This window comes from Zychaea mexicana (genome assembly GCF_025766255.1).
Source record: "Zychaea mexicana strain RSA 1403 chromosome Unknown BDB00scaffold_40, whole genome shotgun sequence".
In the NCBI taxonomy this organism is placed as follows: domain Eukaryota; kingdom Fungi; phylum Mucoromycota; class Mucoromycetes; order Mucorales; family Lichtheimiaceae; genus Zychaea; species Zychaea mexicana.
Window position 1 is genome coordinate 277516 of NW_026516703.1, and position 26671 is coordinate 304186.

General features: G+C 42.0%; 8 protein-coding genes across 8 annotated transcripts; 6 read left to right on the forward strand and 2 right to left on the reverse strand.

Annotated features, from left to right (window-relative positions):
- Positions 1 to 1000: 1000 nt before the first annotated feature.
- On the forward strand, positions 1001 to 4605 carry BDB00DRAFT_407542 (uncharacterized protein). Its single transcript, XM_053117269.1, has 12 exons — positions 1001 to 1172; positions 1280 to 1446; positions 1527 to 1592; positions 1677 to 1782; positions 1870 to 2023; positions 2144 to 2487; positions 2607 to 3031; positions 3114 to 3378; positions 3462 to 3553; positions 3647 to 3764; positions 3847 to 4069; positions 4190 to 4605. The coding sequence occupies exons 1-12, from the start codon at positions 1048 to 1050 to the stop codon at positions 4487 to 4489; spliced, it is 2385 nt and encodes a 794-aa protein (XP_052979332.1). The 5' UTR covers positions 1001 to 1047; the 3' UTR covers positions 4490 to 4605.
- Positions 4603 to 5006, forward strand: BDB00DRAFT_764340 (mitochondrial ribosomal protein L27-domain-containing protein; the record flags this gene model as incomplete). The annotated part of the gene is made up of 3 exons (XM_053119451.1): positions 4603 to 4684; positions 4775 to 4878; positions 4953 to 5006. The coding sequence occupies 3 exons, from the start codon at positions 4603 to 4605 to the stop codon at positions 5004 to 5006; spliced, it is 240 nt and encodes a 79-aa protein (XP_052979333.1).
- A 143-nt stretch (positions 5007 to 5149) lies between these two features.
- Positions 5150 to 6668, reverse strand: BDB00DRAFT_908667 (cyclin-domain-containing protein; the record flags this gene model as incomplete). The annotated part of the gene is made up of 2 exons (XM_053128627.1): positions 5150 to 6163; positions 6273 to 6668. The coding sequence occupies 2 exons, from the start codon at positions 6666 to 6668 to the stop codon at positions 5450 to 5452; spliced, it is 1110 nt and encodes a 369-aa protein (XP_052979334.1). The 3' UTR covers positions 5150 to 5449.
- A 20-nt stretch (positions 6669 to 6688) lies between these two features.
- On the forward strand, positions 6689 to 11160 carry BDB00DRAFT_825297 (exocyst complex component Sec10-like protein). The gene is made up of 15 exons (XM_053123662.1): positions 6689 to 6749; positions 6849 to 7213; positions 7368 to 7684; positions 7765 to 7863; positions 7964 to 8076; positions 8168 to 8315; positions 8415 to 8672; positions 8781 to 8854; positions 8947 to 9450; positions 9557 to 9634; positions 9720 to 9867; positions 9974 to 10084; positions 10184 to 10282; positions 10347 to 10459; positions 10549 to 11160. Exons 2-15 carry the CDS (start codon positions 6949 to 6951, stop codon positions 10868 to 10870), a joined length of 2649 nt encoding a protein of 882 aa, XP_052979335.1. The 5' UTR covers positions 6689 to 6749; positions 6849 to 6948; the 3' UTR covers positions 10871 to 11160.
- Positions 11161 to 12670: 1510 nt separating this feature from the next.
- On the forward strand, positions 12671 to 13554 carry BDB00DRAFT_908679 (SGNH hydrolase-type esterase domain-containing protein; the record flags this gene model as incomplete). Its single annotated transcript, XM_053128628.1, has 1 exon — positions 12671 to 13554. The coding sequence occupies one exon, from the start codon at positions 12671 to 12673 to the stop codon at positions 13529 to 13531; it is 861 nt and encodes a 286-aa protein (XP_052979336.1). The 3' UTR covers positions 13532 to 13554.
- Positions 13555 to 17880: 4326 nt separating this feature from the next.
- Positions 17881 to 21143, forward strand: BDB00DRAFT_872791 (uncharacterized protein; the record flags this gene model as incomplete). The annotated part of the gene is made up of 7 exons (XM_053127003.1): positions 17881 to 18016; positions 18080 to 18290; positions 18354 to 18469; positions 20303 to 20355; positions 20496 to 20758; positions 20857 to 20974; positions 21042 to 21143. 7 exons carry the CDS (start codon positions 17881 to 17883, stop codon positions 21141 to 21143), a joined length of 999 nt encoding a protein of 332 aa, XP_052979337.1.
- Positions 21144 to 21329: 186 nt separating this feature from the next.
- BDB00DRAFT_872792 (uncharacterized protein) lies at positions 21330 to 22701 on the reverse strand (the record flags this gene model as incomplete). The annotated part of the gene is made up of 5 exons (XM_053127004.1): positions 21330 to 21417; positions 21510 to 21666; positions 21831 to 21966; positions 22061 to 22327; positions 22645 to 22701. The coding sequence occupies 5 exons, from the start codon at positions 22699 to 22701 to the stop codon at positions 21330 to 21332; spliced, it is 705 nt and encodes a 234-aa protein (XP_052979338.1).
- Positions 22702 to 23462: 761 nt separating this feature from the next.
- On the forward strand, positions 23463 to 24323 carry BDB00DRAFT_872793 (SGNH hydrolase-type esterase domain-containing protein; the record flags this gene model as incomplete). The annotated part of the gene is made up of 1 exon (XM_053127005.1): positions 23463 to 24323. One exon carries the CDS (start codon positions 23463 to 23465, stop codon positions 24321 to 24323), a length of 861 nt encoding a protein of 286 aa, XP_052979339.1.
- Positions 24324 to 26671: the final 2348 nt, after the last annotated feature.

Sequence of the window (26671 nt, forward strand, 5' to 3'; positions counted from 1 at the left end):
CATTTACTTTGATTATCATCCAATCTTGTTTTTACCGTAAATCTATCAACCAATTGTGCCTACTTTGCTGTACACCGAACGCCACTTTCGTAATAGCAACAGGCACATACAAGCTGTAAAAAGCATAAGCTCGTTCATTTGGTAAAAATGCCAATCCACTCAAGAAGATAGCAAATTTTCCTGTATTGGATGAGCGATTATCCGGAGTGAGACGCGGCCGTTTGCATAAAATTCAACTCTGTTCTTTTTGTTGTACGCCAAACATTTAACAAAACACATGCCACTACCACATTGTACTGACGCTGATCTCGATCTGCTATCTAACGCCATCGCTCAATGTTCGGCAACCGCTACTACGACTACGAGCAGCAATGCTGATGAAAAGAACAGGCAATCGCTAGCGCTTGCTGTAAAACAACTGAAGCGATTCATGTCCACCGATGCTGTCAAGTTAATACAGGTACCAACATACCCCGCAAAAAGTGCTCTGACATGATTAATGCTGTTGTGGTGTACGAATGAAGGAATGAAGCATGAGCTAACTCTTTAGCCATAATTTAAAGTGGGCCTATATAATTTTACAAGCACGAGCGGCAAACAATGGTAAAAAAGAATTCATTGAAGGCGCATTGGGAGTCTGGGACACGCGCATCGTACTCGAGATAATCATTTTTTTTCTTCTTTCCAGGCACGATCGATTCAAATGCCGTTGCGCTTATCCAAAAGGACACTGTCAACAAAGCGCTCATTGATCTCCTTGTTGAATGCATAGCTTTTCGCGAAGCGATCGAAGACAGGTAACAACGGTTGTATGAAGCAGTAGATAATCATTTCATACCGTATTCACGTGAGAGTGTATGTACAGAAATATTAACGGAACGTCCTATTTTCTTTTTTTTATATGTATATCTAATGCTCAGCGTTTTAGGTGCTTTACTAAACGTAACCATATCTCTGCTATACACATAACGATATGTTTGTGATTAATTTCAAGCACTAACGCACAGCATACACATTTAGCTTGGCAAGGACTCAATAGGCACATCGATGTCGATGCTTTGGCTTTTATGTCTTGTATGTGAAAGACTACCACAATGGTCAATTCCAAGAATTCACGAGTATCTTCTTTGGTCGTTTGCCACCGCTGGAAATCCACATATTGATGCGTCAAAGTACGTCTGATTTTACATACGGTTTTTTAAGGAACAGATAAATCAGGCCATCCTTATATATCTTTACAGATGATTGATACTATTGTTGCCATGTCTTCTTCCTCTAGATCAATTGCTGACGAGGACGAACGGTCTCGAATTACTGCGCTCGGATCGAATCTGCTATCACATCTGTTACATAGTCACAATGACATGACCAAAAAGTCCGTATATGACCTATTGGATCAATATTTCGCTATGGTTAAGCGATATAATGAAGGCATCCAAGAGTCAGGTATGTTATACGATATAGTGGTGCGGATATCTTATGATATGATGTGACTGAATTACATTTCCCGTCCAATGCAAAAATAGACATTCAGATTTATTTACTAGGCTACATGCTTGCGTTGCCACGAATAGCACCTGTAGTTGTGAGTGGTAAGTCTTATTAAAGCAAATATTGGTCGGCGGTCCTTTTGAACTAGACTGATGATGGCCTTTGGCTCCGTGGTATTTGTATAGAGTGTTGGAAAGATGTTTTTAAAAAGCTTTATGAAACCAGAGGGCTTGGCGATATGTTCCTTCATGAACGGGAAACAAATCAATCACTTGTTCGCACAACATCAGGGTATTGTGTCAATTGAAGCATTACCACCTTTATCCGCGCGTTCTTATTGTGATCAAATCTTTCCAAACGTACTTTTTCTGTATGTAGAGAAGTGATCAGTGTAGCGAATGCTTTTTCAAGCTGGCTGTACACTGTTGCATTCGACAAAAATGGCCTTATAATGAAGCATGCCTTGGATATTGCCATTGCACTGGATGCTATGGCTTATGATAGTAGACTCGGCCTTCACTATCTCATTCCGGTAAGGAGAAGGGTCATTGAGAGTTTGTTAAGGAACAACTCATCATGCGGTGCTGGCTGTACATATATTTTGCCTATTCATACTAACTGACACAAATGTTTCGTCATACACTAATAAAAGTCGGGTGGCAGATCAATCATCGATACATTGAAACCGTCCTTTGATAAATTGGATTTGGAGCCTGCATCGGTCGATCTGATTGAATGGATCTTGCCCATCATTGGCACATCGAAAGCCTCCTCAGAACGTGGGCCGGATGATTTGAAAATACCATTGTTCTTACTACAAATGTCGGCATTGAAAAGCAGTACATCGAGCACTGCAATAGATATGTTTGTGGCTCTGATTACTCGTCTGGATCGAGAAATATCAAATGATACGACACCGCAGGCGGACGCTGGAGCGCGATATCTTATTTTAAATCTGGTAGCAGCAGCAGAAGAAAAATGGCCAGGCATATTCGAGTATGTAAAGCACACAGGAGATAGAGAAAGAAGAACGTTGGCGTATATACGTATGAGTGCGCGTTTCCAGCCACAACAACGAAACAATTAACTTGCCTTTTTGTTTGCATTTTGTTCAGGACGATCTTGGAACAAGTTTTTTCAAAAGCCATTGCAATGCATATCGCCAATAGCGGAGGATCTATCAACGTGGAAAAGATTCTGACGAACTTATCCATGCTCTTTGAAGAAGCGTCCGATAGCAACTACTACAGTCGTCCTGGATTTAATGCCTTCAAGAACTACATGAAGCAGCGCTGGCGCCAAGTGTTATTGCTATTTGTCAATCATCCATCGATGGAATGTCGTGCGCTTGGATACCGAGCATTACGACATTCACATTTTTGGGAAAATAGCGGGGACAGTGATATGGCCGCAAAGAGTGTGGATCCAATGTCAATTTCGAAACTATTAATGGATGCATGGTTTCGACATATGAAAAGTCGTTACACGTTTTTCAAAGAGAACCATGAAGAATCGGTGTTGGACGAACTTGAATATCTGAGTAAGTTCTTACCACCAACCGTTATGGATCATATAACAACTTGAAGATTTCTCCTAACAATACACTGTTTCTTACTTGATAGTAACTCGTTGTTGCCAGAACTTAGCACTGGCTAAAGCTATTTTCAGTGCAGCGCTTGATGGTATTACTGGTGGTGCGCTCGAGCTGTTTCCCAGCGTGGATATTGAAGCATTGCGACAAGAAAAGATCGATTTGCTCAGCAAGATACGTCATAACGGTAGTGCGAGCAGTGACAATTCACCATCGAGTGCAGGGTCACTTAAATCAATCCAACAACGACGACCTCCACAATTTCTAAGTCTGTATCCACAATTAGATCAGATGATGTATGTGTGTATCTGACTGTTCAAACAAACGGTATTTCGACATCAAATTGAATTAATGACATTATTACTTTTTGGTTTCTCAGAGAGCTGCAAGATCGAGTTTATATAAACAACATTGAGCGGTCTGCAAACTTGTTTTACAAGTTTCAAGAGCAGGGTCAAAAATATTCACAAGGTACATACATATGGTGATTAATGCCTCTTTTGCACAAGCTTCTACAGTTGATTCTGATCAGATTCTGTTACCATTAAATGAAACGGATTTTAGAGCACAAATCTACTGTCAACTTTCATATTTTATCGCATCTATCCGTCAAATGGCCGTCTGCTACAGTGCTTGTAGAAGCTTATGACGAAGCACTCCCGATGAATATTCCATGTGCAAGGTAATGAGATACATGGTTCGACTACGTTGTAATAAAGTTGGTGACGAACAAAGTGAACTGAGCAACCATTATTGGTATATAGGGATATCACGATCGGTAATGCATTCAAAGATCATCCAGTTCTTTTTCTTATCGTTGAGAAATGTTCTGCAAACTCGCGATTTCCTGTAGATGATATGCTTAGAAGCATCTTGGTTTACTTTATCGCTTTTTGGCACATGGGACAGGTTGCTCAAGCGCCTACCACGCTAAAGTTCGCTACGCAGCTCGAGGAAACCGCACATCTCAACATTTTGATGAAACATGTAAGAATGCTGCAACAGAAATTTTTATTGAGAAGCAAGAAAAGGGAAGGAGGATCAAGACAGATAAAAAAAGCGGTAATATGCATATTCTTATTGACACATGGGGGTTGTAACCGACAGATGCTGCCGCAATCGTTTCACGATGTATACAAGCTCTTTCCATTCATGTCGGCTCGGGACATGGGCGCTATTCTTCACCATACCATTTGGCCATTTATTCGTGTACAACGCACAGTATCAGATATTCCTGGATTGGGTACTGCCTCGAGTGGTGGTGTATCTTTTCAAAACGACGTGGAGCTTGAAACCAAATGTATAAACCATCTGTCTTCAATCTATCAAGACAGGATGAAGGTGTTGGAGGCGGCCCCAACTTGGCATGAAGCATGTAAAAAGATTGGATGTGAACTGAACTTGTAAATAAACTGCATCACCCAAAATGGCTAGTGCGGAGTTCACGACGTGGTTTTGTGTGGTTTGCCCAAAGTCGAAGGCTTTTATTTTTCTGACATATACTACACATAAAAGAAACCATGTTTGGTGTCATTCGAGCATTACCACGAGGATCGAGTCGTATGCCCTTGAGCGCTAAGCGTGGACACAATTACTATAAGGGTACACTTTTGATATGACCTCCTTTTTCATATGAAATATAAGTCGAGAATGCGAGTGTGACAGCTTACGACGAAAATTAAAAACAATTAGGTACTGGAAGTGGTGCCATGGGTCAACACACGAAGAATGGCGGTTACAAGGTTGACTGGAACCGTGTACGGACATTTGTTGTTCCTGATCTTGAAGGATTCTCGGTAATTAAATATAAGCAAATGTGTTGAGTGATGTGTACGTATACTTTGTATAGCTAACGAAATACTTATTATAGCTTGGCCCATATGTCTCCCGCAAAACTACTCGTCCTAAAGCCTCTACACAATAAAAAGTCATGTACAATATGCTCACAAAACAAACAAACAAGGAAGAAAGTATTTCTCTTATTGATAATCTGTGTTGTGCTCACTCGTTGTTGCCAGACGTTTTGCTATTTTTATTGTTCACTTGATCATCTCCCATGGTCACAGCGAATTTCGTAAGTCTGGAAAAAGCGCAGAATGAGGGAGGATGGGGAGCTAAGGATAAAGAAAGGACATAGCGTTCAAGAAGCCCTACATAGAAATAAATAAAGGGGCAAAGGATTCGTCTTTCGCTTCCCAACTCCCATCCAACAACCCCCTTCATCTGCTTCTTTCCCATCAATCCACACCTCGTTCCCTTTTTCCTTTCGAAAAACCAGAGTGTATAGGTGTACTTTTCTTTTATACAAAAGAGAGTAATATAAGGATTGGTATTATTGATATATGATGCTGTTTGCAAAAGGCAAAATTAAGGGTGGATGACTGCACTGTAAGGTGGTGTCGGTAAACGGTGATGATGATGATCAATATGCCAAGAATGCCGCTGATGGTGGTGTTGTGAAAATTCTTTAGCAGTGACAGGGACGCCGTCGAGAGTTTGTGAAGATGGAAATTTGTGATAGTCGGTGCCAGGAGGTGTCATCGAAGTAGAATAACGACTTGGAACAGAAGTGCTCGTAGTAGTGCTTTTATATGTAACCCTGGTTGCACGATTTTCATGCGCAACTTTTGATGCCCGTGACTGTCTGCAGAACGGATCCGATTCTGCGCCCTCCTCCTTTTGAAAGGATAATCGTCGATGTTGCTTGCTGTTCATCTTGACTTCGCCCGCCAAGGCTGTACGAGGATTATGTGATGACGATGACGACGATGATGATGATGATGTTATAATCGTTGACGATGGTTGTGTTTTGATAATATCGCTGCTGTTGCTACTGTCACTGCTATTGCTTCCACTGAGACTTCTCCGCATCGCCACCATAGCCATCCGCTCGTCGTCTCCAGTAGCCTCCTTCCTCCGCCACTGCAGCTCCCTGCGTCGTTCTTCTTCGCGTACCCAATGTAGTAGCAACTGATCTCCATATTGCTGCAACTCTTCTATCGGGACGTTCAGGTTGTAACCGTTCAGATGCAGGAATTCTAGCTCTAGTGCATTCAATTCGGCCACAGGCAAGCCTCCAACCTGATATGAAGTATGCGTGTGTTCACATGACAATCAGCGATCTTATCGCAGAAAAGAGGACCTGAAATATAAAGGGTTCCTCTTGGATAAACAATAAAAGACAATACACTACCTTTGCATAGCGAGTGTTGGTGAAGAAAATATCGGAGAAGAATTTGCTGGCAACCATTATACCCGAGATGACAAGTCGATGAATGTTGAACGAGGTGATGCGTAAACAGGATGAGTTACGAGACATACGATCAAAGTAGACCAAAAGGCTGAGGAAGCATTCGTTGGTGCAGGGGCAATACTTTAAAATCCGAGACAGATAGGCGTGAATACCAATTGTTGGTACAGAGCGGCTATGGAATGCTGTGTATTGCTTGTCTGCACTACCATTGCTGGCTTGCAACTTGTCGTTGGTTTTGGTGATCCGTTCCAAAAGTCCAGTAATCATGTTAATCGTTTCTGGTGGAGGATGGTTGGCCAGGTCAAAATGAGGAAGAGGGTTGTTGTGTGTCATGTTGTTTTGAGCTGAATTGTGTGGTAGTAATAGTAGTAGTGATAATAGTCGTATATCAAATGTGAACCAGAGGAAAGCAAACTAAAAACAACGAAAAAAAGCAAACTGTATATTAAAAAAGAGAAAGAAAGAAGGGAAAAGCGAGCGAGCTCCCCCCCCCCACCAACACACGTTACTCACATTTAGAGGAGCGACGCACTTGCTTTCGGGCTCACACAAAGTGATTTAATTTTGCAGCAACTTGTCAGTTTTTTCCCTTTCTTTTTCTCTCACTCTGGACATGAGCTTTATCGATGCCCCTGACGAGTCGCCACAAAGCCCAACCATGCCGGCTCCATTGACGCCGGTTGCTGCTGCCAAAAACCCGCGTGCTTTGCCTCCCGATATTCTCATTCGCATATTTCAGTATTTGCCAGTGCCATCGCTAGCGACTGTTGCCTTGGCATCCCGACGTTTTAAAGTACTTGCCTACGATGACGAGATTTGGGATGAAAAATTACGACAAATGCTCGACAATGATACGGGAGCTTTGGCAGCGACACTCGGTAACGGAAACGACTTTCACTTTGTCTTTTCAAAGATATACGTGGTATATATATACAGAAACACAGTGTAATGGAAAGCTAACCTTAAATTAAAATACTATTTTGGGGACCACCACACACACACGCACAAATATTATTCTTGTATCGACTGTAGAAGGGAAAAGCGGCAACTCGGCATTGATGGATATTGGACAAAACATACAAATTAATAACAAGCCTTTGAATGCCTTGATACCCGGTCTATCGACAGACCCGTACAGTGCCCGAGCGCGGGCGAAATCCACTGGGCTTGCCCGGGAGAAGTTCAAGGAATTGTATATCCGGCTACTACCATACTACGTCGACCTGCGTCAAAAGCATAGAGAGTCGAAGGTGCTGAGCGACTACGGTACAAGTCCTGAAGAGTGTGCCAAGCTGTTAAATACGCTGGTTGGATTTGGGGCATGCCATGTCGTGGAAGATTGGAAGCAGGTATTTTATCTTTTGCGGCGACTAAAAATCTACCATCCCAAACTTTAACATAACCGTCTTCTTTTCCCGCCCCCTTGCAGATAAACGAAGCAGTGGATACCCTCTGTCAATACTTTGAAAGCGCCTCTCTCCATGAATTCGAGGTTGCTTATGATGTACATAATACTACGGATATGAAGGTAGTCTATATACAAGGATGAATTTTCAATGACTTGCTTTTGCATAAGAGAGACTTGTGGATAATGATTACTGATAATTCAAGTCGGGGTAATGATATAGACTTACGCACACGCATTAATAGCACTCAATGGTGGATCTATATGTATACAAACGTTTGTGCAGAAACATCCTATATTCTTTGATAATCCTTTTAAACCAGACGACAATTACAAGTAGGTGTTTATTTCTGATATCTAAGGGGAAAGAAGAAAATGTGAGTTTCAGGTTGATAACCATCCTCTTTGCATGTAATGCTCAATATAGAGCGTCCCCAAATGATTTGGAACCATTTAAAAAGCTCATGTCACTAGTAACCGATGAATTCAAAGAACAATCACAGGTTGTCAGCGAAACATTTCCCGAAAAAGTCGATGTGTATTATATGTTTGTTGATCGCGTTCTAGAGGATGTGGTAAGTGTGTATGATTTGTAATAAGGAGGAGTAACACCTGAGAGAAGGATTTAGACCTCTGTCCTGTAAGAGACACAATACTGACTAGGGTAAGCCAAGGTATCAGACTATGTAAACAGCTTACTTGGTATTGCCCAATCACATGAAACAAGGCTTTATCTGCACACCATTTCTGTTGTCTTGGATTCCATGGCGCAAGTCGTGGATGTGCTTACACACGAGGATCTCCCACGAAGAATTGACCGCGAACGAGGCATCAATTTAATCTATAAGCTGTTTCTGCCGTTCCTGGATGACTATCTCTATGAGGAGCAGGCTTATGTGAAGTCTGCATGTGATAAGCTCATTGAAGAATGGGTAAAATATACATATTTGCCTTTTTTCGTGACAAACGAAAATTGCTAACAGGAAAGAGAGAGTTACTGATCCGGATATTCCGAATGCTTGGTCTCATATTTTGCATAGAACAATGACTCGGGAATAAGACGAGAAGATCAATCTGCACGTCTGTCTAACCAGTCTCGTGAAGCTTTCAAACGGTATATAATACGCTGCTTCTTCTTATCGATATCTTGTCCTTCTCCGAACGATATTGTCTAATTGTTGGGTGATGATCATGTGCATGCATTAGTAATTACCTATCTGCGTTCAAAAAGGTCATTGCGTTGCCTGTTGACCTAGTATCCAGTGCAGCTACTACAATAGCCTCACCTTTCCAAAGAGCATCATCTACCACGAAAACGGGTCCTGACGAGAAAAAACCAAACGCCACCGTCACTGTCACCGCTGATTCTCCCGTATCCGGATCATCACCGAAATCAACCCCACCATCAACGCCCAAAGTGACGACTGCTACGATTGCTCAAAATGAAAACTATGAAAAGCAAAGCCCATTATCGCCGAAATCACCCTCATCAGTATCGATGCATTCCCGACAATCATCCCGTCACTCGTTACGGTCATCGCCCGATGTCCGCAGTGTGGACTTGAAATTCGCCATGCATGAATTAGACATGATGCAAGACTTGCTGAGTCTGGAAATAGTGCTGCAGCTTATCCATATAAACAAGGATGCAGAGCGCCGTGTGGAACGTTTCATTCAGATTGGATTTCCCGGACGCATGCGCAGTGAAATGTAGGTCTGCGTTTTCTTTTTTCTATATGATTTTACATCGGTGGCATGTATGGTGAAAAGACTTACTATGCGAAGAAAAACAACAATAACAAATGCAAAACTATAGCCAAAAAACATACGAACATATCTTTGTCGCATTGCTGAAAACTTTGGGAAACCAGCATATCCAGCCAGCTTTTGACAGGTAGAAAAAGACACATTGGGGCTTTTTGTGGATTATACCACCGTGTTAAGCGAGTGGCAATTGATAAACAAGGTTGATTATTTAGAGCAATTGAGCATTTGGCGTCGTATACCCCCGATCCAGAGTCCCTTAAAGGTTCAGGAGACGTGCCACCATTGACCGAGTTCTTTGAAATGGTTCACGTTGGTGATGTTATCCAGCAAATGGTGCAGCTCTATTATGATGAAGAAATCGTAAGTTACTGCTATTTATTGAAAGGAGAAAAGAGGTATATACGAATGACAAAAACGAGATATTCGAGATCTGGCTTTACTAAAGAAGATCATTGCTGTACTGTAGTCTAAATATGTTGATAAACTCGACTTTATCAATGAAGTGAACAAGGAAAAGAAAATTTTTGAAAGAATTTTGGACGATTGCGTAGCAAATGGAATGGATAGAGGCATTCAGGTAAGATTTGAAATCTCTAGCTATCCCTTTCAAGCTGGTTATGGCTGTAGTGATATTTTGGCTACTGTTTTTTTGTTGCTAATTAAGTCTTCATCGCAGGTTCTTCTTGCCCAAGTCCAGTATATTCTACAACACGAACAAACACCGGAAGACTACAACCCTGCTGGTGATATGATTGCTGATTTAAAGCCAACCAAGGTTAGCATGATTTCATTCAACTAATTTATTATGACAGTACTAAAAGTTTTTTTTCATAAATCAGGCGTGTCAAGATTCCATTGCATGTCTACGGAGCAATACATCCATGTTGAACGGAGCTGCTGAAAAGTCAACTATGGACCTTTTTTTTGGTGAAGTTGGACGTCGATTTGCCGAGTGCGTATAGAAATAGCAAAGAAGAATAATAAGAGAGAAACGGTCTGTTAGTTTTTAGAAAACTAACAGATCCTATATTCAATTTATAGGATTCTTTACAAACATCTTAAAACCCAAGTTGTGAATGAACAGGGAGGTTTCCGATATATCAGCGATATGAATGCCTATTATGATTTTGCAGCATCCTTACGGCAAAAGACGGTAACGCCTTACTTTGCAGCACTCAAAGCCCTCGCCAACCTTTACATCATATCCTCGGCGCCCGATATAAAAAACGTGATCCATGATCTTGAAAGATATCATGGCTTGATGAAGATAGAGGATCTATTTGAATTTGCAGCATGTAGGAGTGATTGGCCGATAGTGAAAAAAGTGGTTACCAAAGATATGACTGATTGTAGTATCATGTAGACAACAACAAAAAGAAATATACATATTTAAGTACTTTTATAGTATACACGTACAGCAAAGTGAATTAATTTGATATATTTACTGAACGATAGTCATCCAATTTTGAACTCTTAACATGTACAGTACAGTACAGTACGTGGCCTGATACTATATGTTGACTAACTAGATTTGTTGATGAGGGAATACTGTAACATATGTATACGTGAATATACAGTGCCCGCTCGATAATTCGATCACTTTGGTCACAGCCGTAAGTGATTGAATTATCGAAATATCGAGTTATGAAATTGAGACTCCGTTAAGAAAAGGAAGGTTAAAGAAGTATATTCATTGAGAATACATGTTAACTCTGGACTCTGATGTATGATCCGACACTGATCGCTGGTTCAATTCCGCGTCACTAAACATCTCTGCAGTGGTTCCCCAGTTAATTTCAACCTCGAAGGTGGTCTTTAAAATGTTGTAACTACTGAGGGTTGACACGAAACGAGGGTGACTCAAGCAGTGTTTTATGCTTAAGGGGGTATAGAAAAAAGTTGAAATAACTGAGGTTTTATCTTATTGAGAGTGAAATTAAACGGGGAACCACTGTATTGGTTTATACTTGTCGATATGTCATAGTCAAGTGATTGATGATCGAATTATTGATTTGTCGATATTTTACTGCTTACCAGCCTGGTCATTTGAGAAAGTGATCGTATTATCGAAAATATCGAGTTATCAAGCATCGAATTATCGAGCGGGCACTGTAGTGACTAATGAAATGAATAATAAATGATAAGCATATGTGGACATGCGTCCATGGTTATATTTATACTGTAGGAATATTGCAAGTCCAGAAAGGATAACATGCCAGATACAGTGGACCAAGGAATGAGTTCCTTTTCAAAACAAGTTATTGGGCACTGACTATATCAATCAGGATGTTACGAATAGCTTGTCCACATTACTTTGATCCGACATTCGACAGGTGAATTCTGACCTGTGAATCCTTTAGAAACAAAAACAGCATGATCTCAGTGCCGTAAAAGCTTGACATAACTTAAAATCCTGCATAATCGTCCGATCAACCACAAACCCCCGCCCATCTTTTATGTTAGTGTTAAATTTACGCACTGAGATATCTGAGACCCCTACTATGGTAAAAGATATCAAACTTTGTATTAGTAAAACATGTATTAGTATCGTATTCAAATGGTGAGATATATGAGCCGCGGCAAGACAGCGTCAGTTCGCCGCAGGCTATACTGAATGAACCGCCATGGCAAATTTCCAAAACAAACGACCATCCAAACAAACAAAACATATACCCACTGCCTGTTCCTTCGCATGGACAAAACTCACACTTCTGAAGTACGCCCGCACTGCCGTGCCGCCAAGCTATCTTTGTCGAACACGTAGCTATGGCACACGCGAGTGATCCTTGGACACCAGTGAAACTGCCTCTTTAATTACTATCACTTTACGTTGGCATTGCAACACCAACAGCATATTCTTCATCCACTGCATGTCCATTAAATTCGACCGAGCCACATTTTCGCACTTACGTTCTTCCGACACAGGATCAGACGGATCGTTGTTAATTCGGGATGATCGATCATACTGCATAATTAAAAGTAACAAACCAAAGACCTCGTTGACAACAACGTGGATCAATTTGGCGTTTATGATGTAAAAAAAGTGCAACATCCGGTTTTAGCGAAAGAAGAAAGTTATAAAAGGAGAATCTTTCAGTTATATTTTTTTTTGTTCGCTATCACACATTTATCATCTTTATTATAAGCATCTACTACTACAAGTATGAAAACAGCAGTTATTCTCAGCGCACTTTGCCTTGCAACCGCAACCAGCGTCTCTGCCTTGGAAAAGATCATTGCTTATGCCGACAGTTTCACTGACAATGGCAATGATTACAAGCACAGCGGCTTCCCTGTTTCTCCTCCCTACTGGAAGGGCCGCTTTAGCAACGGTCCCACCTGGCTCGAGTACGTCGCAGACGAATTGGATGGCCACAAGGTGATTAACTTTGGCCACGGTGGTGCCCCCGCCGACAATGCCTACATGATGTCCGTCTTCAATGGGTACACTGTCCCTGGCACTGTCCAACAGGTCGAGCAACTTGAAGCCAACGGCACCCCCGAAGATCTTTACATCATCTCCATTGGTTACAATGACTTGAACGGTATCATCAACCCTGACCAGTACAAGATTGTCAAGCCCGGTTACGGTGTTGAGGATGTTACCGGCGGCGTTGTCAAGACCGTCAACAAGTTGGTTGAAAAGTATGGCGCCAAGCACTTTTTGATCCAAAATTGCCCTCCTTTCTGGCGCTGGCCCGTGGTCAAGGACGAGGACAAGGAGCGTGGCAAGGAATTGCAGATCGCCTATAACGATTTGACCAAGCAGGAGCTCGAGAAGATTAAGGGTATCGATGTGCAGTTCCAGGACATCAGCACCTTCTGGAACAACCTTTTGGATCATCCCGAGAGCCTTGGTTTGCGCACGGACAACGGCCCTTGCAACCCTGGTATTGGCAATGACAACCTTTGCGATGATCCTGAGACTCACATGTACTTTGACAGCTACCACCCTAACAAGAAGGCTCACAAAGCTTGGGGTGAATGGGCTGCCGACGATCTCAAGAAGCGCTATGACCTTTAATTATAAGTCCACACTACTATGTTTAGCTCTTTTCGAATTCATCTCCATTCCTTCCATTTTAAAAATCATATAACCTGACTTGATAAAGTAATTATTGAGAAAACAAATTTGAATAAAACAATGTGACATCTCGCTTCATTGCAAGTTAAACAAATATAAGCAGTCTGCATTATCGGCGTCGTTGCAAGCCAAGCCATCATCTGTTGCTCCCTTGCAGGGTCGTGAGCAAGACGACGAGCAAAATCGTACGCTTCTTGATTAGTGCTCTATAAAAGATGCCGTTAGACATCCAAAAGGTATCAATTGCCATTTGCTGCCGTTTGTAGCCTTTCGGATACTCAAAACGACCTTGCAAGACCCTGCAAGATCTCTGAAGGCACAAACGATAATCTGAAAGTTTGGATGCAGTTGTATGATCATCATGTACGATGAGTAATCTTATATTCCACCGATACAGTACTTACCAGCTTTTTCGACGCATTAAGTTTGTTTTGGGAAGCCACGACAGAACACTAAAGTGACTCAGTTAATGCATAGCAAATTTCAGAAATGCTGCTTTTCTTGCAACTATGAAAGCACATTGATATATATAATAACGCCTTGCAGCTTTGGACTTACTACTACCCAGAGACGATGTTCATAGCGTTAGAAAGAGAAAATAAAATGGTGAATTACGACGTGTCCGGGGGCAGAAACTGACGAACCTATCTTGCCAAAGCGCGAAAGCATCAACACCACAGCATACGTCAAGAACAGTGGTTTTTCGAGTCTACTTTTTAAACAGGAGGTCGGCCCATATCCTCGGTAACCATTTTTTTCTTCGCAATCATTCTCGCAATTCAGGCGAACACAGAAGGTGAAAAGGCGTGTCAAAGTGTGATAAAGCGCGTTGTGATCGTGTTACTGTCGGCTACGATACAGATTGTACTCCGCTTTGTTTAGCACAGAGCTGTGGGTGGGCAAAAAAAATAAGGAACTTGTCAAGCACATGAAAAAAAGGCAAAGCAAAAAATATAAAGCGGTAAAACGTTTATGAGAAGAGTGCGAAAAGAAAAAGATTGTTTTATTTTGTTTATCATTTTGTTTATTTGTGTTTAATAAAAAATAAAAAGTTCGTTTTAATTATCCCACCACATACCCGAAGGTACGTGTCCACATTCCCACTGGTACATTGCAAAAGATTTCCTCCGAGCGGACCACTGAATCCAGCCAATCCTCAGAATCCTCTTGACAATCGCCAGCACAAGCATATGACCCGATCATGGCACAGAGCAGTGCATCTGTACTACAGACCAAAGCTGTACCAAAACGAACTGAAGAGAAGAAGAAAAAAAAAGAAAGGCGAAATTGCTCGCTTTATATAGACATTTTTTCTCGTTCGGGACTTCAAATCCCCGTGAATTTTCATTGGCCCAGATAACGGGTTGCGTATCAACTTGTGGGTTGCCTACTATGGCATAACAAAAGATGCAGCACCAAAGGAAATGAAAGGAGGAGTGGTACCTGATGGTCAAGTAGACAAGCGTGCTTCGGCGGTAGTGGTACGTGTCTCTCACTATGGCAGCTGTACCTCCGATGCTGTCGCCGCTTGGTTGTGAGGGGTCCGTGCACGGCACCGTGTCAAGCGAAAACAAAGACACGAATGCAAATGAGCAAGTAGATTCACGGAAGAAATGCTTTTCTGCGAGCAATAAAATGATGGAAATAGGAGTAACTGACAAGGTAGACAACCTAATAGGCTCTCCAGCATCAGTTGTTTAGTGAATATCAAGGACACGATCCTCCCAGCAGCCAGTTTCCATTCTTCACCCAACAAGGTAAACAGTATAGAGCGTAGTCCACAGACGATTCCATTTTGCTAGTATCTTTTGACTGCGTGTGTGGTGTGCGGAATAGATACAACACACACTTGACCCCAACGCTGCAGTATATAGAAAAAGACCCGTTATCTTTCATTGTGAAACGTGCTTGACTACTGTCACCATAGGAAAAATGTGTGCAAAAATGTTCAAGAATGTGCGGATTTTGTGCAGTGTGCGGTTTTAGGTTCATTTTTGCACACTTTCACACACAGGGAGATTAATTAATGCAATAGATTTCGTCCCTGAAAAGCTCTCCTGGTCGATCCTTTTCTTCTTATACCCAGTGAGCATTGTCTCTGAAAGAAACTTCTCTTGTTCAATCCTAGTACAAACAGTAAAATACCTTCCAGCTATTCAAGTTAATTTACAACAATGCCTAAAAGCTTTGATTATGAGTGCCCCATCTGTGGTTACTTCTTTAACAATGCCGAGACCAATCAAACTTCTCATACAAAAGCGTGTGGTGAAGCTATGGCTAGACGTGTATTTACTGAGTTGGGTGATGCTACATTGAGCGGTAGAAGTCAGCATGACGTGAGTATGTTATTATTTATTTACTTCTACAAAGCAAAAAAAAATATAACTGCGATTTTAATGTTTAGTTGATTGACAATGTCGCTTGGCAGAGTGATGACAGAGCATCGCCTGAGCACTGGCTATCTCTTGTGAGTTCAGTTTATACTTCTTTGCGTAAATGTGATGTAAGAGACTTAAATTTCGCTGTTAAACTGTAGCAAAATGAGAATGTCAATGAATTCTGTGATGACGGAATGGAGCTTGATCAGGACGTTGATTGGGATATGCAATCTGATGGCCCAGTTTCTGATCAGCAAGAACGGGATGCTATGATTAACGACAGTATGGAAGGTGTTGTCGACGAGTCTTTGGATATGAGTGTTGGTGCAAGTGGTGATACAGAACAAGTGCGATTGCCCGATAGACAATCGGATGAGGGCGGGGATGGATATGAAACGTGCAGTGAAGAATCAGATAGCGATGGATATGACGATACGCCTGACGCTGATGCATTCTCGACAGCACCACTTAATGATGGGGAATACGATTACGACTTTCGCTTACATGCTATAACCACAGTCGAGAAAAATATACCATTGGCTACCAGCATCCATCAACTTGCTCTTGAGAGTAAAGTCCCACGCTCCTTTATGGAGAAGCTCATTGAAGAATTCAATGATTATATTCGCGGTCATCTACCTCTGCTACCGTCCCACTACAAAGTAAAACAGACTTTGCTTAGTAACTACCCTGTTAAACCCGTTCCTTACGATATGTGCCCAGAACGTCCTCCTCGAGTAGCTTCAAACAAAGCTTTTATACTAGAATCAATGTATGTTATTGGTTTCTTTTGTTGGTTTCTTCATGTTCTTTTTATTGTGTTTCTAGAACGGATGTTATACATACAGCGAGCGTTCCCTGTTATACTGGTGTCGCATCAGTCGATTCACCATTATGAGCCTTTGGTCACAGTGCCTGCATAGTATGTCGGAATGGTCGCTGTTAGTGGGTTGGATTGGTGACATTGTTGCGTAGTACCAAGGCGGTGTCCAAAAGAAGACCAAAAAGAAAGAGAAAATAAAGACCTCATCAACATGTACTTACTAAGGGGTATGGATTGCTGCACACCCAATCGGGAAGATATTGTCTGTGAATCTATGCATAATGCATCCCCTTTATTTGTTTGCTGGAAAAGCAAATCACCATTTTAATTTAATGTATTTTCTATCCTTTGACTAATTGAGATATATTAACCCCCAAGACGTATACATATCACATAAAACAAAAGCATCATCAGAAAAACTATCGCATTCCATTAATCAATCTGTATTGCAATAAGAACTGAACTTGGAAAAGAAAATACTAAATACTTCATTCCTAACGTGAATATCGCTGCTTCCTTTTTGCGTTTCTTCCACTTTCACATCACCCACATACACCATGTACTCTGACCCAGCTTACATTAGACTTCTTGAAACTATTGGGGATATCCAAAGAAGCTTTTCTGAATACAGACGCAAATCCGAAGAAGATCGTGAGCAACTACGCGATATCATCTATCAGACACAGGAAGATCGCTCTGAATTATTGGAAAAGGTCAACTGTATGGCAAAAGAAATGGAAACAATGAAGACTCTCCTGCGTTGCGCTCTTCAAGAGAACGCAACTAGTCCTGTTGACCTGTCGCATGTGCCAGCATCACGCTTACCGACCTTTCCTCCTCTCGAGCGTACTACAGAACAGCCAATGTACAAGAATAACAAGGGGCAAATCGTTGATATGCAATTTGGCTAGAACTTATTCAAGTCATTGTCAAAGAAAGCCTTAGGCCCTGGATACAAAGAACAATACTTCAGATTGATGAAAGCCAGCTGTAAACCACTTGCGGAGCAAGCATACTTGACGCTGATGAATAAATATAAGATTAAAAACAAACAGTTGCCTCGTTTTTGGAAGGACGTTAGCACCGACATGCAGCTTATTACTTTACAAGAGTTTGAGCAGGCAGCGCAACCATACCTTCCTCTGGCCATGTGCGTAGACCACTGGGGGGCGCGTCTATTTATCCGAAAGTTCTGGCTGAAGGGTGACGATGACTCCACGGATCGTAAGTAACACACTATCAAAAAAAGCTGGCTGTTTATGTCAACTATAACTTCATTGTCAAAAGAGCAGAACCCGGCATCATCATCAGCAACAACAACGACATCATCATCATCACCAGAAGTAGAAGCAGCAGTAGCTTCACCATCGCCATCACTATCATCATCGTCGTCATCGTCAGTAGAGGCAGCAGCAGCACCATCATCTTCGTCATCAGTAACAGCAGCAGCAGCAGCACAAGTCGTCACAGGGAATGCTAGTATCACGGTTGGGCAACAGTAAGAATAAAAAAATCTTGTACTTACATCACATTACACTTTTATAACTCTGTAATTTAATAGAGCTGAGCGTCGTCGTCAACCCTTGCTTCCGTTGCCGGATGTTGCTCATACGGATGATGAGGAAGAACAGCAGCAACCGAGACCAACAGCAAAGGGACAAAGAAGAACAGCTTCAGGTAGGCAGTGTATGTATATACTCTTCAAGTTACCTTAAACGTATTCATGACTTCGTTCTTCGTTCTTAATGATTCTTCATTGAATAGTGGCTCATGATACTGAGAACGAAGGACGGCGCAGACCACGCAAAACTGGCAAGAAAAAATAATTTTGGTGTAAGTATTGTTATCGTGATCTGCTTTTGCGTGTTTTCTGCTCGTATCGCTAAAATAAAACAATTCCTTTATTAACAAGGTCGTCTATCCGCTAAACTTCTTTTTTAATTACGATAAAGTCTGTACTACTACACAATTTTTGTTCCTCTCTTCTTCCGTCATAGTCTTTGCATCGCCATCGTTCTTTTATTGTTTGTTTCCCTATGAATATTCCCATAACAGATTTTTGTTGTCCTAAAAAATAAAAATAAAACGCTATATCTTATATCTATAAAAAAGCAATTGAATAGTATGTTTGGTCTAATGATAATCGAGAGTTACTTTCTGTCGTTGTACGGCTCGTCCAGTGAGAAGCCTGTTTTTGGAGATATGCTGTTTATCTACCCAATGAAACGCTAGTGTTACTCTGTCAGACGTTGAAGGTGTGTGTAAAAACGTACGAAATCAGCACAATTGTGTGCAATGAGTGTGCGAAAGGATACATATTATCCTGCACAAAGCTGTGTGCAAAAAATGTCGTAGACACACATTCTTACACATCGCTCAAATTCCGCACACTTTTTTCCTATGGTGTGTTGCTTTATAATTTTCCCCATCCGCCAATAGTTCTCTGAACTACGCAGTGCAACCTCCCTCCCTCCATCCTGAAGTTATACTCTATCCGAGTAAGTTATGTATGTGCTGCCGCAGATAAGTTGACCCGCTCATGATGAGTATACGCTGCCACTAGTGAAGTTGACTCACACTTCATTGATTTTCATTGCAGCTGACAAAGTTAATCGGTTCGTTAGTTTTTGTGCGGGTTTTACGTTTTTTTTTGAACAGCGTTCAAGATCCATTGAGACGATCAGGAGAATAACTCTATAAACGATGACTTCCTATATTATATCTTTTTGACACTTTTGCGCGTAATGTCTTTCTCCATTTCTAACCTTGTTTACTCGCTATCCCTTTGTGCATTCGAGTATAAAGTAAAATAGCCAAGTCGTTGCGTCACAGTGCGCTTTCAACGGAAAGAAAGGTAATGTCAACTTGAGGCATGTAGTGTTTGCTGACGGGTTACCTCAAGTTTATCTAACAGAACAAAGAACAGTTCAAGTAAATTATATGTAGATGATACTTTCTGTACATTCTGTGTCACTCCTGCAATCATTCGGAAAAAGAACGTATGTGTTGAACAAACTTATGGTATCAATAATGACAATGGATACGATCTCTGCAATTTGTGGTATACTTCCTGATAAGGTTTTATCTAAAACGGCAAAAATCTACATATACGATGCTTAACCCTTGGCCTTAATCGCCTAGCAGTATATGGAGCTGACTCGGTCGAAATGATGCGCTTAGGCATTTATTATTGCTGATGATGTTGCCAAACACAGTGACTAACCATCTAATTTCTATAAGATTTGACAGCAGCATATGCTGGCGCAATGTACTATTGTAGGATTAATTAACTTGTTCGTGTGTCGCTTTATTGTACATCTAATGAAGGCTTATTTTTCACTGATGACTTTATTCATACAAGGCTCTTTTTCCCCAGTTAAAGCTATATATATATATATATATATTTATATACCTCTAGGTTTGAGGTGGATAGCAGTAACGCTGATGGCTCGTTATATCAAGTTTGATGAAGTTTGCAGACCAAACAAATTGCGATAACCGCTCGCACAGACGCAAGAACTCGTGCTACTGCCTTCAGTTCGTGTCGTGGTGCTGTTGCGCCTGTAAGTAGGCAGCAACAGAATTGATGCTCGGTCCTGTTTGCAGATGGACAGCCGAAGCCTAAGAAGAAAAAAAAATTCCCAGATAAACAAATTTTGAGCTTTACAAATTGATAACACTAACAGATGTTATTGACTTACAGGAGAACGAGCATGCTTTTGATGAACTTTCCTGTGCAGAAAAGGACACGGAAAGCTGCACAGAAAAGAACGCAGAGGGCTGCAAGGTAAGAGAAGGCGATGGCGACGGCGACGGTGACAAGGGCGACGGTGACAAGCGGAACGATGACAAGCGGGACGATGATGCCGGCGATGACGGAAGAGTCCCAGGATCCCTTTCGCAGATGCTGCATTCTTCAAGATGTCCACTGTCAGCAAGACAGTTCAACGATGGAGAACCATCGAGGTACAGCTGCAACTTGAAGCGGAGGCATGTGTTGACTATTATGAATTGGGGTAATAGACATCAGAATATTGGTATTTATCTCAAACATTTTTATAAAGAGAGAACATTTTACATGTGCAAACGCAAGCGTCTGTTCAGCGTCTTCGATCCTTTGCTTATTGTCATCTTGGTCTTGCTGCTCAGCCAATAAATTGTGCTCATCTCCTGGCGCACGTTGTAATAAACCCGGCAAATTGAAGCAGTTTATTTTATCTTTTACATAGTAACGTATGCTTAAATATAGGACTATTTGTACGCAAGAGTTTCTGCCATTCCTATGAGCAAGGTCGAAAGCATGGATTGCTTCGGTGGACAAGTACCGAAATCGCTCGCCGTCCGTGCATAGAGCATACTGGCAACGGACGCAGAATGTGCAGCTTGCAAATAAAAAAGGGAAGGTTCCAAACGATTGACTACCGGTCGAATGGCGAACTTCACTGCTGGTGGGTAACGCATCCTCAATGCTGCCATCGCCGCCATCTACGTCCGGATGCTCGCTCAACTCCTCGCTCGTGTCAATAAGTTGAGTACCTCACTGCAGATAGTGGCGCATGAAGAACGTGGCCACGTGGCGATAGGCTTGCAGACCGAGACCAGCACCGGTATATTCGCGCAAGTAGCTAGTAAAAAATAGTTAAGTATTATGTTAAATATGTGTCTTTTTTTTGAAGATAATTTCTCTTTCTTTATTGATAAGGTGTTGAATACATACCTATAGAGGTCTTTGCTGAAGATACTGCTCGTGACGACCTTGCCATCAGCGACGAAGAGAAAATCTCGGTAATTCTCTAAGCCGACGTCCACATCTGCTGTGCCCTCTCGAGTTTGACGAAAAGCGAACGATATTTCCAACAAGCAAACAATGACAACTACAAAGGATTATAACTACCGCTTGAAAGGGTAGACAAGCACAAAGTACTGTAGGACGATATCACTCAATTCCTTTGTCAAGAATCGAGCAATATATCGATCGGCGGTTCCACGAGACCGACGCTTGTAGTAGTACTGGATGAGCATGATCTTGCTACGGTACCAGCAATACAGCGCTTCGCACCACGAGCTGGCGAACGAATCGTAGTGCAGGCGACCTCTTCACTAAGAGCAGGCTGGCCAGAGTAACATGGATAAGCACCATTATCATCATCAGCTTTCGAGCCTGCGCCAACCACCTAAGTACAAGGCATCCAAGTTCCGCACCAGTCGGCTGTCGTTGAAAGTTACGAATTCGGCCGTATGCTGGAAAGCCAAGTGTTATATTAGCACCAAAAGATATCTGTGATCGAAGGTCGGGTTGTTCGGTCTTGTGAAAAAGGTGATGTTATGGTCAACCATCTTGATTTCGTCCTCCATCTCATGGAAGCGAGAACGGAAAGACTGCTGCAGTTGATAGCCACGCAATACCTGGTCATTCAACTGTTTCCAGCAGTCGACGAGTAGGCGGTTAATACCAACCTGGAGGTTGATTAGGTCCACTTGTGTCGCGCAGTATTGGATGGTCCGGTAATCATCAATCACCAGAAGCCATGAGTGCTGTCCGCATTGTTTCAGTGAACATGTTCATCACTGTCGAAGCGCCATCGATGAGCCAATACAATGTTTCCCGTTCATTTTCACTAAGTATAAGTGGATAGAAGACAAAACTTGCACATTACTTGGGGTAATTGAAAAGATTAGTATATAAAAAAATGAAGCACGGTGTATATAAAGCGAACACCATGACAGCATATTTAATTTTCTGTCCGTTGAAATACAAGCTTTATGGTTGAATTTCATATGGTTGAGTACTGCCTCTGCCTATCAAAATGCTACAGATACTTTGATCCGACATTCGACAGGTGAAATCTGACCTGTGAAACCTTTAGAAACAAAAACAGCATGATCTCAGTGCCATAAAAGCTTGACATAACTTAAAATCCTGCATAATCGTCCGATCAACCACAAACCCCCGCCCATCTTTTATGTTAGTGTTAAATTTATGCACTGAGATATCTGAGGCCCCTACTATGGTAAAAGATATCAAACCTTTGTATTAGTAAAACATGTATTAGTATCGTATTCAAATGGTGAGATATATGAGCCGCGGCAAGACAGCGTCAGTTCACGCAGGCTATACTGAATGAACCGCCATGGCAAATTTCCAAAACAAACGACCATCCAAACAAACAAAACATATACCCACTGCCTGTTCCTCCGCATGGACAAAACTCACACTTCTGAAGTACGCCCGCACTGCCGTGCCGCCAAGCTATCTTTGTCGAACACGTAGCTATGGCACACGCGAGTGATCCTTGGACACCAGTGAAACTGCCGCTTTAATTACTATCACTTTACGTTGGCATTGCAACACCAACAGCATATTCTTCATCCACTGCATGTCCATTAAATTCGACCGAGCCACATTTTCGCACTTACGTTCTTCCGACACAGGATCAGACGGATCGTTGTTAATTCGGGATGATCGATCAAACTGCATAATCAAAAGTAACAAACCAAAGACCTCGTTGACAACAACGTGGATCAATTTGGCGTTTATGATGTAAAAAAAGTGCAACATCCGGTTTTAGCGAAAGAAGAAAGTTATAAAAGGAGAATCTTTCAGTTATATTTCTTTTTGTTCGCTATCACACATTTATCATCTTTATTATAAGCATCTACTACTACAATTATGAAAACAGCAGTTATTCTCAGCGCACTTTGCCTTGCAACCGCAACCAGCGTCTCTGCCTTGGAAAAGATCATTGCTTATGCCGACAGTTTCACTGACAATGGCAATGATTACAAGCACAGCGGCTTCCCTGTTTCTCCTCCCTACTGGAAGGGCCGCTTTAGCAACGGTCCCACCTGGCTCGAGTACGTCGCAGACGAATTGGATGGCCACAAGGTGATTAACTTTGGCCACGGTGGTGCCCCCGCCGACAATGCCTACATGATGTCCGTCTTCAATGGGTACACTGTCCCTGGCACTGTCCAACAGGTCGAGCAACTTGAAGCCAACGGCACCCCCGAAGATCTTTACATCATCTCCATTGGTTACAATGACTTGAACGGTATCATCAACCCTGACCAGTACAAGATTGTCAAGCCCGGTTACGGTGTTGAGGATGTTACCGGCGGCGTTGTCAAGACCGTCAACAAGTTGGTTGAAAAATATGGCGCCAAGCACTTTTTGATCCAAAATTGCCCTCCTTTCTGGCGCTGGCCCGTGGTCAAGGACGAGGACAAGGAGCGTGGCAAGGAATTGCAGATCGCCTATAACGATTTGACCAAGCAGGAGCTCGAGAAGATTAAGGGTATCGATGTGCAGTTCCAGGACATCAGCACCTTCTGGAACAACCTTTTGGATCATCCCGAGAGCCTTGGTTTGCGCACGGACAACGGCCCTTGCAACCCTGGTATTGGCAATGACAACCTTTGCGATGATCCTGAGACTCACATGTACTTTGACAGCTACCACCCTAACAAGAAGGCTCACAAGGCTTGGGGTGAATGGGCTGCCGACGATCTCAAGAAGCGCTATGACCTTTAATTATAAGTCCAAACTACTATGTTTAGCTCTTTTTGAATTCATCTCTATTCCTTCCATTTTAAAAATCATATAACCTGACTTGATAAAGTAATTATTGGAAACAAATTTGAATAAAGCAATGTGACATCTCGCTTCATTGCAAGTTAAACAAATATAAGCAGTCTGCATTATCGGCGTCGTTGCAAGCCAAGCCATCATCTGTTGCTCCCTTGCAGGGTCGTGAGCAAGACGACGAGCAAAATCGTACGCTTCTTGATTAGTGCTCTATAAAAGATGCCGTTAAACATCCAAAAGGTATCAATTGCCATTTGCTGCCGTTTGTAGCCTTTCGGATACCTAAAACCACCTTGCAAGACCCTGCAAGATCTCTGAAGGCACAAACGATAATCTGAAAGTTTGGATGCAGTTGTATGATCATCATGTACGATGAGTAATCTTACATTCCACCGATATAGTACTTACCAGCTTTTTCGACGCATTAAGTTTGTTTTGGGAAGCCACGACAGAACAATAAACTGACTCAGTTAATGCATAGCAATTTTCAGAAATGCTGCTTTTCTTGCAACTATGAAAGCACATTGATATATATAATAACGCCTTGCAGCTTGGACTTACTACTACCCAGAGACGATGTTCATAGCGTTAGAAAGAGAAAATAAAATGGTGAATTACGACGTGTCCGGGGGCAGAAACTGACGAACCTATCTTGCCAAAGTGCGAAAGCATTAAAAAGTCGGTGACTGGAAAAACCACTATTGAAATATGGTGATTTTGCGGTTCTGATACTCAAAACGAACGTGTTGAAAAACGGAGAGAAAAGTAATGTCAACTTGAGGCATGTAGTGTTTGTTGGAGTAGCGTGATATTAGAATATACAAACAGTATACGGCTCACCTCAAGTTTATGTTACAGAAGAGACAACAGTACGAGTTAAATAAACTGTAGATGTATACACTTTCTGTACATTAGGTGGCATTCGTGTAATGATTCGCGTAGAGAACGTATGCGTTGAACAAACGTATCGTATCAAAAAATAATAATGGGTAAATTCTCGGTATGATAGTAGTTTGCAGTATGATACTTTTAGACAGGTTTTTATCTGACAAAAGTAAAAATGAAACATATCATGCGATATATCTAGTATGCTTAACCCCTGGCCTTGATTGTAATTGTACGTTCTAGCAGTATCTATAGCTGAACCGATCGGAATAATGTGCTTGGCAAGTTGCTGATGATGATGTTGCTGTACACATCAGCGAGTAGAGTACTGTAGGTTTGACAGCAGCGTATGCTAGCACAGTATGCTTTTCAACTTGTAGGTGAGGCGCATTAGTGTACATCCAATAACTCTCATTGACTTCTTTTCCCTAGAGCCATATTTATACAGAACTCTAAATCTGAGGTGGTTAGTAGTAACGCTGATGGTTTCGTCATATCAAGTCTGATGGGGTTTGCGGTTAAATGTCAAAACTTGGCACACTACTTGAGGTAATAAAGATAAAAGGGCTCATTTGAAACAGCGGTGTATACAAGCAAATGTAATATTTCATGACACCAAATTTAATTTTCTGTCCGTCAGAAAGGGATGAGAAATGCAGCAACAACATCTTTCCCCGCAACTGCCACGTTACATCACATACCAAATTTGATGATTCGTTTGTCTCACCAGGAAAGCCTTAGTTGAATTCTTTGCTGCAGTTTCCTGTATACATGGTGTATTGTTATATAGAAGCGACATAGTGCGGACTGTGAACGTCTCTACTTGTAATCATATCCGCATGATGAAAAGCAACAAGTTGGCTCTCGTTTTTCTCACTACATCATATATCCACACGTTCGTTGCCTGTTTCGAGCATGTGCAATGACAGTGATTGGATGGAGCATGTATTCTGGCTTATATATCGCTCTTTGCAGCTACAACAAGGGGATGGGGCTGGATCATAAACCTCTGGAACACAACCTTTTGTCTTCGCCATGTACCCGTTCGAAAGCGGGAACATCTTTTTTGCGGGGACTAGATCCAGGAGTGGAGGTTTGTATGCTTGATGTACCTGCGAGTGCTTGCAAATTGTTGTGCACCTCGTGTCCCTAGACGGACAAGCACCACCCGCATCATCCATTATGGGCGCTCTTCATACCAAAGCAGCACAGGCGACCAAGTGTGTGTGGAAGCACTGTGTGACACTGCAGGCTCCGCCAAATAATTCCTTTAAAATGTTCTCGTTCCCTCTCTTCCTTCTCTTCTTCTTTATCCTGTGTGTTGTGCGGGCCCTCTCTCTCACTCTCTCCTCCTTTCAGCAGCTACGTTTGATACAGTCGAGCTGCTGCTTATTTCCCTTCGTAAACAT

What these genes read in the sequence shown, in the direction of transcription:
- BDB00DRAFT_825297 (XM_053123662.1), top strand. Translation starts at nt 6,949, where the DNA reads ATGAGCTTTATCGATGCCCCTGACGAGTCGCCACAAAGCCCAACCATG. An exon ending in ATAATACTACGGATATGAAG is followed by an intron (nt 7,864 to 7,963) that starts GTAGTCTATATA and finishes GTAATGATATAG; the next exon opens with ACTTACGCACACGCATTAAT. An exon ending in GGACGCATGCGCAGTGAAAT is followed by an intron (nt 9,451 to 9,556) that starts GTAGGTCTGCGT and finishes GCAAAACTATAG; the next exon opens with CCAAAAAACATACGAACATA.
- BDB00DRAFT_407542 (XM_053117269.1), top strand. Translation starts at nt 1,048, where the DNA reads ATGTCGATGCTTTGGCTTTTATGTCTTGTATGTGAAAGACTACCACAA. An exon ending in CCACATATTGATGCGTCAAA is followed by an intron (nt 1,173 to 1,279) that starts GTACGTCTGATT and finishes TTCTTCCTCTAG; the next exon opens with ATCAATTGCTGACGAGGACG. An exon ending in CTTGTTCGCACAACATCAGG is followed by an intron (nt 1,783 to 1,869) that starts GTATTGTGTCAA and finishes TTCTGTATGTAG; the next exon opens with AGAAGTGATCAGTGTAGCGA.